Below are 17576 nucleotides of genomic sequence, written 5' to 3' on the forward strand. Positions count from 1 at the left end.
AGCAACAGTTAACTATGAACAATCCCCTGCTACTACTGAAAATAATTCTATTTAATTCAACAGTGCTTTCATTTTTTTAGCTACAGATGATTTTTATAGAATAACTGAACAGTTTCCTAACAGCTGACAGGTGTATATATATACAAAAAGAAGTTTCTTGCTAATCTGTCTTGAATCCTACTTCCAGTTTTACAGCAGATTGTTTTGAAGTCATTTAGCCTACTTCTGCCTCAGTAAAAGGGGAGATAAGTATATCTCTTTGCCTAGGTATGTTTGTACAGAATTTTAAAGATATAAGATACTTACATGAGGCAGTATTTGTTAGTTGTAACTTTTTGTTTCTAAATTACGTTGTTTATAATTTGTTTCCAACCATGTTGTTGTTCATTTTCAGTATCTATGATGAAGCTGCAGAAAGTCTGCATCAGTTAGCTGATAAACTGCCTGCCCCAGGTAATCTCTCTTAAAAAAGCAATCTCATTTGAGTTTATCTTGTTAGTTATTACTCTAAAAACTCAGTTGGTAAAATCATAGTCAAATGGAAAAATTCAGAGGATGTTACTGTGTTAGTTGAAATAACTTGTATGCAGCTCTTGCAAGTAGTTTAAGGATCTTGAGCATGAATGGCATTGCAGATCAGCTTATAGAGTAGTTTACTGCTTGTTTCTTTGGAAGGCTGTATTTCAGTAGAGATTAAGGTAGCTATATAATTGATTTTTCCATCTGAAATGGCACCAAAGTACTAATAGACAGTAAGTGATACGAAACTCAACATGCAACCACAGGAAGTTTATGAAAGAAATGGAAGGTGTTGACATTGGGTTTACATCTGATTTTCCAGCTGTTTGCTGGTGGGTCGGAGCCAAGAATCTGTGAAAGAACATAGATCAGAACTATTGGATTAAGATTTTGTGAACTGGAGACTTGTATCATCTTGCCTGTTAGGGTTACATAATGTTGCAGTAGTTGATGTGGGATAGCAGAGGAACTGAATGCAGAAAGAATGAGAAATAGCATGTTAAAGGGAGGAAAATGGCACAGCATAGTTGTGTTGGAGACAGCTCTGATCTGTCAGATACAGTGCTGAGTGAGAGAGGAGGAAAGTATAGGACAGCTATAACTGAATAGCAAAACACTTTGTCTTAATCTAAGAGGAGCAGCAAGAGATGAGCTAAAGTGCGTGAAAAGTGTTTTAAATCTTCCTGAAGTTACTTGAAGTTGATCTTTAAGCCCATTTTAGTGCAGTCAGTGATAATCGGTACTTTTCTCTCTCTAAATGATGTAATCATTTACTGAATAATGGTACTTTGAGTCATATATAACTGTTTTTATAGGCAGAGCAATGGTTGATGTAATACTGCAGGCTGTTGAACAAGATGGACCCAAGTTAAAAGACTGCTTAGCTGCTATTGGTGCCCTGAAACACCTGAGAGAATGGCACTCTGCACAAATCACTATTGCAGCAAATGACTCTAAAGGGTATGCCATTTATTTTAGGTCTATAAACAAGGTCACTCTTGTTTTGTGTTAGTATATGTCGGTGGTTTAAAATGAAAAGTGTCCTGAGTACTTTACATATTTACTTTGAAAATACATAGATTTGTCTTCTATTATTGTTTGAGGCGAGGAATTATTCATGGTGATTTGTTGTAAATACATGCCCTAACCAGAGAGACAGGCAAAAAACCAAGTCCTCTGATGTTCCTGTTTCTGTGAGAGCAGAAGTTAAAATATTTTCTCATTCCATCACTAGTGGCTTCAGTGTGCATACAATGTTTTGAAGTTGTACTATGCAACGTAATAACTTGTATTGATTGTAGTTTTCCACTTTTTGTATGATGAATGTGTAACTGCTGCTTTTACTTTAAATTTTATATTATCTTTGGTATTACATTTCAGGGAGAACAAAAAGAGTGTCTGATTTGTTCCTTTTGAAAATGGAGTATAAATGCTCTATTACTTCCTGTATGCTTCTGAAGAGTCTTAACACTGAAACTATTAATTCAGTTTGAAATTAAGTCCAGTAATTTCCTTACCATCCTCCTATAATTGACATAAGTAGTCCATGATATGTCTCAATATAAACCACACTGGTTTGTTGGGGTTTTTTTCCCATGCTGTAAATTGTGTGGATATTGAATAACTTGGCAAGGTCTCCTCCACTTCCCCTCCCCTCCACACCCAAAAGATTCAAGTTTGCTTCGTAGAACATGTGGTTAAGCTTAACCCTAAGTTAATAAAACTGTTTAAAGTTAAAAATTTGAATGCTCAGTCCTTGGATAGAATAAGCAATATACCTACTATATAGTACTTCTGAAGGTATATGGAGCAAGATAAACTTACTGCAGTGGTTTCCATGATCTCAGTGCTCATTGATGTCTTCCTGTGCACCCAGCTTTTGACTGAATAAATCTTTTGCTGCCTTTTATGTAAAATGAGGTCGTTTGGTCACACAGTTCCTCTGATGAAAGTTCTCTCACTCTTCCTGTTCTGTTGATGGTGCTGATTTCTCTTAGAAGACAAACTGCAAGTAGGACCCACAGTTGCTGGCTGTTCTTTCTCTCTGTTGTTGAATTTGGGTAATACTTGTGCTGCAGGCATATCTTTACTTACAAGGCTAACTACAAACCATCTAGATGGGCCAGTCATAGCCCCAGTGATGGCTACCTGGCTTTGCTCCAGCTTCTAGCACCTAACCTTACTATGGTATGCCTGCAGCTTGCCATTGCCAGTCTTATTTGATGTTTGACAAAGTTCTTTGCTCTCACATTCATGGAGCATATGAACAGCTTCCTTTACAGAGCCTTAACCAACAATTCTATAATATTTACTTTGTGGAATATAAAGCTATACATGTCTGTCTTAACATACACCAGACTATTCAGTGCTAAGAGGTAATAGGTAAATTAAGTCAAATTGCACTGCATGTTAATTTGTAATACTAAATTCAGTAAGATTAATTCTTCCTTATTTTTACAGTAGCTGGCAAAAGATTGCAGACTATCTATCAGCAGACTTTGTATCTTCAGATAATGTAATGAATATTATTGATATAAAAGAACTCTGGAGAGGAAAGATTCAGATATGGGAAAGAAAGGTAAAATAACTTCAGCTATGCTTATTTTTTAAAAGCATCTGTGTACATCATTTAAAGCATTCAATGTACAGTGCATTTTATGCTTTAAGCCAAATTTAGTTTTGACAATGTAATTCAAAGAGGTAATGTGCGGCATAACTGGGTGGGTGGGCGAACAACTTGCTTTTCAGCATGATGAAAGGATAAATGAGATCAAGGCATCAAGATTTGAATTTCAGAAATCCAGTTGCTGTCCTCTGAAATATTTGCATTAGAACTTCTTGTTCAAAATTAGATTTTCTGTATCTATGACAAATCATTATTATGTAACTCTAAGTCATTGTTGCAAGCATATCTAATTTCTACAAAGACTGATAGCTTTGTGATTGTGGAATACATTGTTTACATTTTCAGTATTAAGGTTTTGCATACAGTAGATGGTTATCTAGGTAATGTTTTTACCTAGTTTCACAGATCTGCTGCAAATAAATATAATACTAATTGTTTAAAATAGTGATACATGTAACTGGCTGAAGAGAAATAATTCTGACACATTTATTATTTGGGTTTTTTTTCCAGTTTGGATCAGAAGTTAGATTTCCAGAATTTTGTATGAAGAGCACTTCAGCAAAGACATTCAGCACTTCACATTTAAGTTCTTCCTTCTCTGTTAAAAAAGAACGACAATTGAAGAATACCGATGCTTTGCCAGAGGCAAGTATTATTCTTGATCTTTCTTTGAGCCACCAGAATTCATCTGTTTTACTTTGCTGAGAAAATTAGTAATTGGGAAAAGCTTGGTCAGAATTGAAAATTAAACATAAAAGTAATGATTATATAAGATTAAGGAATACTTCTTTTGTTCACGTGTGTTCTCAAAACAGGTCTTTAAAATTTCATCTGTTTGTTCTTTGCAATGCGATACCAAAATTTTTTTTCAAGTAGAAATTCAGACTTTGTTCAATCTTAATACTCAAAATATGTAATTTATTAATTATATCTGTGTTTATCTAACCTCATCTACTTCATTTTAAAATTTTGTTGTTTGGTTGGTATTTTTTTAATTGCTTTTGCTGTTTCATGTTTTCCACTGGAAGTAGATAACCAGAATCATATTTACTGATGAAAACAAAAATGAATGTTTATGAAAACTGATATCAGTTACGAGATTATTATTTTCTCTGTTAAAATCTGTACATTTTTGATTGCATTTGTCTGTTCCTGGTACTTCCTATTTTTCTTTGAATTTGGATAAGAGTTACAACTCATTTGATGCACATGGTTGACATTCTAGAAATTAAGTTTTATTAAACACAATTTAATACCTTCCTTGTTTTTTACATAATTATGTTTAGTATGGTATTGTGAAATGTTTTTCTCTTTGTATTCCTTTATACCTCTTTTTCTTGCACTTGTAAGACAGATGACTCCAGCAAAACATTTGAGGAAGTTCTACTGAGATAGCATACATATACATACAGCGTTACAGATTTTTTGATTTGATCTCTTTTCAGGTTTTTCATTACTATGGTCCTGCGCTAGAATTTTTACAGATGGTGGTGCTCTCTGATCTACCTTCCTTTTTTGTATCAGATCTGGAATTTGAGCTGTATCCTTTTTTAAGGACCTAAACTACTACTGATAATGGTCTACAGCAGAAAGAAAACAATCGGGATCTACCCATGCAAGCAACTCATGAGGATTGGCAAGGGTTCTTTCCATTCTAGCCTGCCATAGTAATTCTTCACATCTGGTTTTTTTAATGTTGAAATTTAAATTACACTGACAATAACCAGCTATTTTTTATATTATTGCACATGTACTTTGTCTGTTGATGTGTATGCTATTTGTGAGGAAAAAATAGAGACATATTTACTGCTGTGTAAGTTTAAAAAAATCCAACTATATACATTACTCATTAATGTATATAGTGTGCTTCATGATATAGAAACATTTTTCCACAAATCATGTTTTTATTGTGTAGGTGCAAAATCTGCAGCAAGGCACAGCAGAAGAGTTTTCTCTTGAGTTGTGTATGCTGCAGAGATCTCAAGGTGTATTCCTCTTTGCTTTAAATTTATGTACTTTTGGTACTAGTCTTGGTGTAACAATAGTAGCTTAGGCTGTGTAAGACTGTCAGGATTTTGAATATATAAATATCTGTTTATGCATGCCTATATTAAAGATATCAGTGGTATATTTTGTCATATAACATTTCCAAGTGTACCACTTTGCCTGGAAAGGTGAGTTTCGTATATTTTGTGGTAGTGGAGTATCAAATATTAGACACTTGCAGTCCATATTTGAAATATGATGGTAACATGATTTGTAAGCTAGATATGCATATAGTGCTTTGTGAAGATGAGGTTCCTTAAACTGTTCTGTTCAGGAGCCTGGCAAGAAAGAGTGTCAAGGAGGCATCTACACTGCTTTTGGACCAAATTTCTTCTCTCTCTGGGAAGGTAAAAACTTCTTTTTATTTAGGTATAACAGAAAAATGAAGAAATGTATATTGCTCATAAAAGATAGAAGAATAGTATTTTTAAACCTAATGTCTGTGTAAGCTCCTTCAATATTTAGTTCTAAAGCAAATTTGTCTTTTAAAGGTGTGTGCTATACAGGTCCTGACAACTTGTAAGCCCACTGAATGTTTTTCTCTTTATCTTAGCTAAGTTTCGATCTCCTAAAACATTTTGTAACTTGTAATCCTATTCTGACAGATAATTTCTGTGCTAACATAATGCAACTATTTTTTTAGCAAAAGGCAGAGGTGTGCAGCCTACAAAATGTATCTAGCTAGTCTGAAGTAATAAGCTTTTTTATTTTGCATGTGCACATTCTGCTTTTCCATTCTGATTTTGGATAAAAAGAGTTCTTGAAACATTTACAAGCTTTTTTTTTTCCCCCCTTTTTTTTTTTTCCCCCTTGGAAATGATAGTATGAGTATTCATACCCACAGTATTAGTTTGAAGATGTTTTTTCTGAATGTTTAAGGTGATGTATGCTTGTTTAGGAAAGTTGGTTTTGGCATAGATTTATTTTATATACACTAATCAAAACAGAACTTGCAGAAAATACTGATACAGTTCTAATGAATAACTTATATTCTTTATTTACTGTGGAGATGGTATTCCATCATCAGGCTGTATGTTTCATCTTCAGCTTGTTATTTAGGTTTTTTAGTAACATTTTTCCTGCCCTGCCGCTCCATTCTCCATTATGGTCAGCCAGAAAAGAAAGAAGTCCTTTTTCTAATACTGTACCAAAAATATCTTTTGGAATAGTTTTTATATTGGTAAATATCCCAGGTAACTTTCATTTTACATGAGGATACTGGACATTTGGTCAAATATCTTTTACAATCTAACAGCTTGCATTTCTACTAGTTCTTTTAAAGAAAAAGCCAAAACAGTTAAAACATATTCTCAGGCTACTTTTTAGAGTCTTCACATGTTGAATTGAATATGTGTTCAAGGTAACAATTTCTCATAGGGATTTTTTTTCATTCTACCACTGGAAATATTACACATTTGTAGGCTTTTCTAATAGCTCTAAAAGCATAATTTTATTGCTTGAGTATTCAAATACTTACGCGTTTTTTCTACTAGTGCTTATGGACCTGAAATTTATGTACAGACATAATCATAGTCCAGTACCTGATTAATTGAAAAGGATGATATGTAGGGAGGAAAAAAATTTGCATGTTTTTCAAAGGAATGCAGAGTTGCTGATGCCAACTATATCTTTGAATTCTCTTTTCATTCTGGATGCTACTCTATAGAAGTGTTTTTAGCCGGATTATTGAAAGACTTGTAATAGGTAACAAATACCCTTTTATGTATGAAATAGAAATTCAGCAGTTAATGATCTCTCAACTGGAGCAAAAAATAAGCACAGTTTTTACAGCTTCTGTGTCAAATGCTGTTCCATCTCAATTGGTGTGAATGACAGAAGCGTTAAGCAAAGATGTTTTTCTTCAATTGAAGTACATTTGAAATAATGCCAAATCAGTAGCTCAAGAATGAAATGTAAAACAAGTTTCAGTAATATTGCATGTAGTGTATTTGCTCTCATTATTTAGGTGGGAGCTTTATTTACATTGCCATGTAATATAAGCAGTGTAGTGATCCCATCCCCTGCCCAGCTGAGTACCAAGAAATGGAAAGAATATATGGCTAAGAAACCCAAGGTCATTACTGGTAGGTAAAAGGAAGATGACTACAGGTATATTTTGTTGTGGTTATATCTATGTGTGTGTGTATATATGTATATGGTGGGTTTTTTCTATACATTTGGGATGCCCTTTTTTCCTCCAGTGAAATTGTTAGTGATTGTAACTTTCATTGACACAAAAGGTTTTGGTGAATGTGAGTTCAGATATGCAGACTCATTGTAGAGGAAAATTGATAACAACATCCTGACAAGCTTTAGGGAAACAATGCATCTCCTTTAGACCATTTCTGTGTCCTATCTGTCAGTTAAGATCCAGCTTCCACATACCTTTCTAAAGTGATTGTACAATCCATGGGCAAAGAGGTTTGCTTCTGCAGATGGAAATCCAGCATAAGTGCTTCCCTTCTCACATAAGCATTTCCAGAGGTTCTTCCAGTGCACTTGCATTCAATTTCAACCTCTTCCTGGGAGAATACAAACCATCAGGAAATGCTGGATGCCTCCATTGACCTGAGAGCCAGCATGCTTAACTAGTGTTTGAGAACGTGCTCCTTCTTCTTTATGGGGCTATACTGATGACAGCCAACTCTTCTTATGCAGTGTGCCAGTGCTTAGAAATTTGATTCAGAAAGTGAGAGAACAGAATCAGTGCAGATCAAGACTGGGTGGAGTTTCTCAGTCAGCCTGTATATATGCCCTGCAAGTGGAGGCACTGTACAAATAGTGACTGTGAGGTTTGTAGGGACTTGAAAACACCGGGATAAAAGGAGCTGGGTGTGCTTAAAGTACTTATCTAGGACAGGATAAGACATAGCATTCTGCCTTCTTATGTGATTTTGTTGTTTATACAGTGGTCTAATATATAATTCATGCAGATTGAAAGGAACAGTGACTTATTCTGTTGTCAACTGAAGATAGCATCTGTAAACAAGTATGCAGCTGAGGATGGCTGACAGACTGATATTCTGGTTTTGGGATAGGCAAAAAACAGAGGAATTAGGAAGAGCTGTATAACAGGGCAAGAAGCTTAATTCTGTGGAGTGGGTGCTGGTAGCATATAGATTTAAAATGACCTCTGCGTGTTTGGAGGTGGTAGAGCAGAGAGGGTGTGATTATAGAGCTGATCACAGCAGCAGCATTTATACTGTACTGGAGAGATACTACTGATGGAGTCAAATGAGTGCAAGATTCCCAGTGTCTGTAAGATCTTTGTCCTGTCCTCCAGAGGAAGGCTTTTGTAGAAGTATTAACTGTAGTGTGATCAGTATACACTGTTCTTACTGGGCCTCGAGCAAAATTTAGAATAGGAGAAATATGGCCGTTTAAACATATGTGCTCCTTTAGATGAAAACTTTATATTTTAGTGGCTACCACTAATCTGACTATATTAAGGATTTGCAAATCCTTAATCTCTTTGATCTGTGGGAAGGTGTAATTGTTTGAATTGGTAGTTCTCAAATACTAATTAAGATTAAAATGAGAAATAAAAGCTTTCCCATGAGGGTTTGAGATGCCAAGATAAACTGGAAAAGGAAAATATTTCAAATGACTAGGGGAATGGGGAACAGGACAAGAATGAAAATGTGTCTGGAATCTTTTTTACTTTCTTCTTAATTTCTTTCTTTTTTCCCTGGATTTATATATTGAGGTAGTGGGATTTCCCCTCTCTTCCCTTCCCCCTCTGATATAAACTTTTCAAGAAACATTGGAATACTTAATATTCGTTACTAACAAAAACTTATAATACTAAAAACCATCAAGCTCTTCTTGAGTTATTTCTTGAGACAGTACTGCAAATATCCTATGAAATTAAGTGATTTGACCTTTAAAATTTAGTACGTCAAGAAGTATTCATTCTGCATCTACCAAGGTGCTATAAAATCTTTTTTGTGTAAAACAATAGCAAAGCCATCCTTTCAATGTTATTATCGAGTCCTACATTAATTTATTTTCAAAACTGCATACTATATGCCTATGATTAAAAATAGAATGTGTTTATCTCTCACTGAGGCTATGCACAAGTCTAAAGCAGTGAGCGAAACTTATTAATGAATAATGCAGCTTCCTTGGGAGAGCATGTACAGTATTTCCTCTTTCTTCTACAGATGTATGTTTTTCCAGTGAACACTTTAGCCTTATTTGAATCCACATATGCAGAAGAGCCTGTTTTTACCTAGCAGAACAGACCCCTGTCTCATCGTTACATATGTAGTACACTGTTTGCCTAACTCTTTATGGTTTCATGGTAGAAACGTAACTTTGCCAGATAAGGGCTTGCCTTTACTAAGACCGATTAAAGAATTTCTCTTGGTTAGTGGTAAGAATTGCCAGATGTACTTTGTAGTCTGCATTAGAAAGCTGGCCCTTGCTACAGTCTCAGGAGTTTGGTACTGGTAACATGCTAGTTTAAAGCTAGCAGCATGGTCCTACTCAGCTGCTGTAGGTCATTTATTTTGCATGCTCTTCAGTTTGTAGCTTTTTAAGGGATAAATATCAGTTGTAGTTAGTGTGCCTCCTAAAAAGGGGTTAGTAAGATTTCTCACAGAACAGAAGAGAGCAAGTGAAAGAATTGTGATGGTGGATTACAGCTTGTTTTAAAGCTGTTTTCCTGAGGGTGTTTCACAGTCACGTTCTGATGTTTTTCAAGTTCCAGAAATTGAACTAAAAGGAGAATCTTGCCGATATTATTTCTTGCTACGAGGCAATGGCTCTGGAGGATGTAAAGCAACCTTGATTCATTCAGCTAGCCAGATCAATGGTACGGCCACTTTTGCTGCAGTAAATGGAAAGCTAAAGACAAAAGCAGAAGAAACAGAGTCATGTAAGAATTATTACTTATTTTTTTAAGAGTATCTGAATGCAGGCAAATGCTAATAATATTCCTATGTTCCTTTTATTCATTCCAGTCTGTGTTAAAAGGGAGAAAACAAGGAGAAATATTACATTTTGATTAATATTTCTATTCTTTCAGCAATATATTTTCAAACTGATAAAAAATATAATAAGAGCTTATTTATTCACACAATTTGCTACTACTGTATTTTTTAAATCATCTATGTAAATTTGCAGTCAGTCATTTCTCATAACTCTGATCAGTTGTAAACGTTTTAATGAACAGGGACATCCAGATAATATTAATGCAAATCAAATTAGCAAAAACTTTAAAAAGTATGTATTGTTGGTGTAAATCCAGCCTATGCCTAGAATTTAGGCAACTATCTGCTGACAAGCCTGTTTCACTGATGATTTAAAATAAAAACTACAAGGCCGGCAGGCAAGTTGGATTTCATGATCATGTCTTCAGTTACTTTGCAGATACCCATATTACTGCAGACTGGTTAAGATATGAGCTAGCACTCGTATCATAGCAGCTCCACTAGGTAAGAGCATGTAGACATTTCTCTTAGAGTAGTTGTCCTGTTACAACTACACGTACTAGATAACTCTGCTAATTAGTGTATTTGCTCTCAGTAACAAGAAAAAGAGCAGAGTGACCTGCATCTTATCCGCTTATTATAGAAATAAATCTGTGTGTGATATGACTGACTGCTTACCATTTGTCCTAATTAAAATCCCATTAGTATGGTGTCAGAAGACTGAAAGTCCTTGACCATATGTTGGGAGAAAACTTTTTTTTCGTGGTATCAAACTTGGGATCTTTTTACCTTCTTTAATTGTCAGTCATGTTAATTGTGTAGTCATTATATTGGTTTTGTACGAAAATTAAAAAATACTCGTCAGGCATCTACTCCAAGTTATCTCCCTGGTGTTCAATTGTAATTAATTTCCTTTCCTTTTTTTTTTTTTTTTTTTGTTAAGTGATCAGCCATATTTGAAAGTCTGGTTGTTTCATTTGAATATGAAATTTGTATGTCTGCTATGTTTATGTCTTCTTTCAAGACGTTATGAGTTAGTGTCTCCAAAGTCCTTTTTTATTATTAGAGAATCTTAATAATACATTTCTCCTAGTCTGCACAGGCTTTTGTACTGCTGACTTTCTCAAGTCTCTGCCACGTTTTTGTGGAGAGGAGATTGTACAGAGAGAAAAGAAACTGTGTCATCTCCAAGTGTTTGCCTTGAAGGAATATCTCAGTAAGTAATGGGGAGAGCACTGGTAGTTCTCAAACCAGTATTTAAAAGGTCTTTATTTTAAACTGAATGTGAGTGCTCACCTTACAAAACTGAAGTGAATTGATCACTTTGTGAAGAAAAAAGTGGAGCTTTAAAAAAAAAACCTTTTTGTAGTATATCCATGATGGTATGTCAGATACTTTTAAATACTGAGGAAAAGAGAACACTGAACTTGAAATAAAGTTGGTAGGTGCTTGTTACACTAATACTGTGAATGTTTGAGCATAATTTTGAGTACTTCTGTGGTATTTTTTCTCTGCTTTGTTTTCTTTATTTTTCTTTCCCCAAAACCCTTACTGCTGGATGTACCTTCTACAAAAACAAGAATTCTGTTTTGGGGTTTTCAGGATTTTTTTATTTTATTCTTTTTTACAACAGTCTTAAACAGCAGAGGAGAAGTATGCATTTGGAGGTTGGTTACATTTACCATGATACATCATTTATAATAATAACTGAAATGTCATCCTCTGTAGATTTTCATGACTGCAGAGAAGTACATTTGACTGTCCTGATTTTTTTTTGTCTAAGTCCATTGCTCAAAGAGTCTTAATTAAAACAAAAGGTGCTTCTGAGAGATTGGTTAGGTTATTGAAAATGGCATACTGTGAAGATAATTTAAGTGTATTATAATTAACAGAACACCAGATTAAGGAAAATAAGATTTCTGCTAATAGTATTGTCTTCCACCCTTGCCAACTTGTGGTCATTCTCAGATTCCTGTCTACCTTAACCCTGAGCTTGTGTTTTAGTTTGAGTGGGTTAGCCATTAGGATGAAGACTTAATAGCAGTTGGGATTTGCTGGTCATCCTAAGTCATACCAGAATTATCTGACCCTTGATATTCTGACCAGAGAGACTGGAACAGGCTATCGGTTATATTGGAGTCACACTCACGCTAAAGCAGTAAAATTTGGTGGGTGGGAGACTCTGCACACTAAAGCTTTTCATGTTTAGGTTCAGCAAGTCCAGATGTTTGTCTCTGGGGGATTCAAACCCAGATATATTCAGAAATGCACATATACAGAAATTAAAGGACTGTAAAAAGGTGATTCACATGTGACTTCAGCTATTCTCACTGCTAAGTTTTTTCACTTGTCTATGGAATAAAACACCCATGCCTTGCCTAAGGGTACAACAGTAAGTGTCAAGTTAACTTACTTGTATTATTGTTTTAGGGCTGGGATTTTCTTGTTTGGTTGTTTTTTATCAGGCTCCAGTTATTCTTTGTTACTTAGCAAGTGCAGTAGTTTTTCTTTCTTTCTCCTTTTGTAGAAAGAAAGAAATTGACTGAGCAGCCTCCAGTTATTTCTACTGATGAGTTCAAAAACTTGTTAAAACTTACAAGGGAATGTTTTCTGGACCTGTGCAACAATAGTCTTCCTAAACCTGTTCTACAGAAGGTTACTGATAAAACTAGGTCATGCACTGTGACTTCTGGTAAGTATCATTATTTAGAAAATACACTGCTTATTGTCTTTTGATGTATTTTCATACCTGTTGTCAATGTTTTACTAACAGGAGAGTCTTTTGCCAAAAGAGGGAAAAATAAAAAGAAAAGTAGCTTTCCAGGCTTTTTTTCAAACTGAAATTACCCTCATATTAACTATTTCCTTTCATTTACTTGACAAAAAAAATGCAGAAAACATTTCTGATCATAGCACCAGGCAGATTTTCTTTATTATTAAATATTACTATTATATATATAAAGGAATATATATATAAAAGTTTATAAAAGTATATATATTTCTTTAAAGAATAAGATTCTTAACCATATATTTCTTGCAGAGTCTGATTTAATGGAACCAAATCCATTAGAGTGGCCAGAAAGATGTGTTCTTCAGAATTTGGAAAACTTTGAAAAAACCAAACAAAAACTGAGGTAATGGTTACATACTGGAGATTTTCTTTGTAGTGGCCACTGAACAGCACTGCTGAGGAACTGTATGTACTGATAGCCATTCTGTAAAGTGTTTTCAAATATATTGATAGTCTTTTAGAGGAAACATTGCTTAAAGCTAAAACTAAGTTTCTGTCACTTTCTCAGCGGTGTATTTTCTTGGTAGTATCATTTTGATTTTTATTGACAAAATGCAACCTAAAATTAGCATAGTTCCAAAACTAAATTACCAAAATGGCACTACTAGAAAATAGTAGTCATAGCAGAAAAACATAAAAAAGCGCTTCCCCCCCCCCCCCCCCCAATATGCCCCAGGGCATAAATAATAAAGATTGTACAGCAGTTTTTGTCAGGATGTACAATGTGTTTATAATCGCCTTGTATTTCCTGAATAGTCAGTACTTAGTATCAGGTCTCAAGTGATTTTAAAGTAGAAGATCCTATTGGTTTTCTGTTTGAAATTCAGTTTTGTTTTTCCTTCGGTGTTGTTTAAGTTAAAGCTGTAGACTTTTGCGTGACTTAATACTGCCTGTTGATTTCAGTTTAGCTCTCACTTTTATATAAGACTTAATGATCTTTGCTGGGTCTTAACATTTTTGCTGACAGACCTTCAGAGCCAGGTGTCCAACTGGCTTTTTCTTAGTCACTTCCATCCCATTTCTGTCTTTCAAATACCATAGCTGGCCATGGCCTAGTTCTGTGTGTCAGAAATTCTCACATTAGATCTCTGCTTTCTCATAGGTATTATTATTACTATTGCCTTTTGTTTCTCAAACAGGTAAAGATCATCCTTCTAATTAGCTTTTGAAAAGCTTCCTGAAGGACCTTTCTGTTTCATAGTCAGTTAATGTTTATTTCATTGTATTCTGAACTGGTTATCTTTTACTTATCCTGAATCAGTGTACAGCATGTTGCTTAAAAGTGGGATAGGGAGAACTTTGCTATACTTGATTGTGGCTACTAAAAAAAAAAAAAATAGAGTGGAGAGTTGCAGGCAGTAGTGACTTTATGTTTCCTTTCCTGCATATTGTATGTCCCTTTTTTTTTTTTTTTAAATGGGAATTAATTTTTGTTCCTACAGGTCCATAAATAGAAAAAAGGGGTCATTAATATTCTTCCCATGTTGTATTTCACAACCAAGCTCTAAAATCTTGAAGGAATTACTTTCTTCAGTAGAGAATTTGCATCAAATATACTTCATCATGAACATTTGTGTAAATGTTCTTAAGGAGGAACCTTGTCCGTTTTACTTAGGAAATACTTTAAATTGCTTCAGACTAGCAGTGATTTTTTTTCTTTTTCAATACAATGAGATTACTACATCAAAAAGAAAAAATAATAGTCTTAGATTGGTCTTTTTTTTCTTTTTTCAGAGTTTCTATGTTTGCACATTCTTCTGAGCAATTGCTGGGGCATAAAGATAGCCAGCGGGAGTCATTGACATTGCTCGATGCTAAAGAATTACTGAAATATTTCACACCAGAAGGGCTACCAGTTGGTGACCTTCAGCCACTACAAATTCCCAAACGGTATGAATCCAGCATATTAAAACCACTGAAGACCATACTCAGAACTGATGTAGGGGAATGTAAATAACAACCGAATGAGAGTCTCGGAGTGCTCTAACTGTATTTGAGTTTGTAACGTGGAACATCCTTGCATCACATGCCTGACAGTGAAATCAACTGTTAGGTTCTCAGTCTAGCTATTTAGTTCTTTCAGAATATGAAATGGCTGGAGATGGTGATGTTCCTATGCATTCAAATAACAAAATAATTACCTGGTGCACAAAATTCTGCCAATAGACGTTTGGCATGGCTGTGCTACAAGCTGACACCACCACATGTTCCTCAGTGGTCAGTACTGGGACCAGTGCTGTTGAATATCTTTGTTGGAGACATGGACAGTGGGACTGAGTGCACCCTCAGCAAGTTTGCTGACGATGCCAAGCTGTGTGGTCCATCAACACACTGGAGGGAAGGGATGTGCCATCCAGAGGGACCTGGACAGGCTGAAGAGATGGGGCTGTGCAAACCTCATGAAGTTCAACCAGGCCAAGTGCAAGGTCCTGCACAAGTGTCGGGGCAATCCCAAGCACAAATACAGGCTGGGCAATGAGTGGATTGAGAGCAGCCCTGCAGAGAAGGACTTGGGAGTGGTAATGGATGAAAAATTGATTATGAGCCAGCAATGTGTGTTCACAGCCCAGAAAGCCAACTGTATCCTGGGCTGCATCAAGAGCAGAGTGACCAGCAGGTTGAGGAAGGTGATTCTGCCCCTCTACTCTGCTTTTGTGAGACCCCACCTGCAGTGCTGTGTCCAGCTCTGGGGCCCCCAACATAAGAAGGACATGGACCTGCTCGAGGGGATCATGAAGATGATCGGGGGCTGGAGCACCTCCCTTACAAGGACAGGCTGAGAGAGTTGGAGTTGTTCAGCCTGGAGGAGAGAAGGCTCTGGGGAGACCTTATAGGGGCCTTTCAGTGCTTCAAGGAAGCCTACAGAAAATCTGGGGAGGGACTCATTATCCGGGAGTGTAGTGATAGGATGAGGGGTGATAGTTTTAAACTGAAACAGGGCAGATTTAGATTAGATACTAGGAAGAAATTTTTTGCTGTGAGGGTGGTGAGGCACTGGAAGAGGTTGCCCAGAGAAGTTGTGGCTGCCCCCTCCCTGGAAGTGTTCAAGGCCAGGTTGGACGGGGCTTTGAGCAACCTGGTCTAGTGGAAGGTGTCCCTGCCCATGGCAGGGAGTTGGAGCTAGATGATCTTTAAGGTCCCTTCCAACTCAAACCATTGTGTGATTCTATGATTCAGCATCACATCTTTTTGGGATGTTTTTTCCTGGTAATTCTTCCAGCGGTAATGGTGTAGAGACAGTCTATGTGAATAAAACTTGAAGCAATGTGTAAGTTTCAGATACTGCTGCATCTTGCCTTCATATCTTCCCTTCTTTGGAGATAAATGGGATGTGACTTTACAGGGTATGCTAGGATCTGGCAGCAAGCTCTTTCTGTATGTCTTGCTATGGCTTATTCTGTCAAAATACTTTCAAATACATTCATTTAGTTGTAGAGAGTTACTAGCTGGAATTCAGATATCACAGGAGACAAGTGGTTATGAAGTCTGGGAAAGGTGACTGTTAGGTGAGACAACTACTTGAAGCTAAAGGAAAGGAATTCAATGATTATAGCAGTGGATTTAGAAATGGGAGGGCAGTTCCCAGTTCCTCTCGGTTTATTCTACTACTCAGGTGTCCCATTGTGAAATCAGGTGATAATTGCCTGGTTTTATTGATAAATTATTTGGAGCAGGGACCTCTAACCTGGTTGAAATGTCTAAGAGGTTCTGTAATAATAATAGCCCAGTAGATATTAATTACTTGAATTTAAATTCTGACTTCAATAAAGATTTAATTTTCCATTGATGCTGTACCCCAGGGCTTAGCTACAAGACTTGCTGTTTTGGTCTTCCTATGTCAAGGCATTTGTTTGTGACTTCTGGAAGTATAATTTATCCTGACTGTAACTAGTCAAAATAGATCTGTATTTTTTTTCCTTTCAGTGAAAACGCATTCCTTTTGACACCAGAGCTTACTCCTCGGAAACTCAGAGGTTTGCCTTTTGAAAAAGCAGCAGGATGCCATTATCATGGACTTGAGTAAGTTTCCTGGCTTCTTTTCTCAAAATTATTTTTCGGCTTCTGGTCAAGGTATAATTAGAAACATTTCAAGCAACATGAACGTTAATTATGGAAAACTTTATGTATCCTTTTCCTTTGTTGGAGCAACTTTGTACATGCCACCTCTCCCTTTCTTTTATTCACTGATTTAAATCGCAACACTCCTGCCTTGATGGCAGTGTAAAAACATTTAAGTTTTATTTCTAAGTTGTACTGCTGTAGCTATTCTCAGTGTCTCTGAAAATTTTAATTCAGAATTAGAAGTGACAAGGGGAAGAGGGTTCACTAGTACATATCAAGTCTCTGGAGCAGCACATGAGTGAACTACATACATAGTTTCTACTTTGATATTAAATTGTAGGCACTTTCAGACTAATAGTCATGAGGTTTATGAGATCTGCTGTGAAGCTACCTGTATGTTCAGGAAACCTGAAAACAACACCAGCAGGCAAGTGTTAGTGGTAAGAATCTTCAATAGGATCAGTATGGCTAGGACTGTATTTAGTCCCAGACAGCCAGCGTTAGTTATTTGTCAAAGCTTCAGATGGGCAAATATCATATAATGTATCTGTATAAAAATTGTTTAGAAAAATATAAGTATTATCGTTGAGGAGAAGAG

General features: G+C 36.0%; 1 protein-coding gene across 1 annotated transcript in view; it reads left to right on the forward strand.

Moving 5' to 3' along the window:
- Positions 1-17576, forward strand: part of MTBP (MDM2 binding protein) — a 29706-nt gene that overhangs the window by 2234 nt on the left and 9896 nt on the right. The window contains exons 5-17 of the mRNA XM_074887262.1: positions 395-453; positions 1335-1479; positions 2980-3097; positions 3656-3790; positions 4591-4685; positions 5466-5538; positions 7158-7275; positions 9897-10070; positions 11219-11341; positions 12653-12817; positions 13166-13259; positions 14651-14806; positions 16841-16936. Coding sequence (XP_074743363.1) covers positions 395-453; positions 1335-1479; positions 2980-3097; positions 3656-3790; positions 4591-4685; positions 5466-5538; positions 7158-7275; positions 9897-10070; positions 11219-11341; positions 12653-12817; positions 13166-13259; positions 14651-14806; positions 16841-16936 — 1551 coding nt within the window. The remainder of the gene's footprint in view (positions 1-394; positions 454-1334; positions 1480-2979; positions 3098-3655; positions 3791-4590; positions 4686-5465; positions 5539-7157; positions 7276-9896; positions 10071-11218; positions 11342-12652; positions 12818-13165; positions 13260-14650; positions 14807-16840; positions 16937-17576) is intronic.

The sequence above is a fragment of the Strix uralensis genome, chromosome 1 (genome assembly GCF_047716275.1).
Source record: "Strix uralensis isolate ZFMK-TIS-50842 chromosome 1, bStrUra1, whole genome shotgun sequence".
Taxonomy (NCBI): Eukaryota; Metazoa; Chordata; class Aves; order Strigiformes; family Strigidae; genus Strix; species Strix uralensis.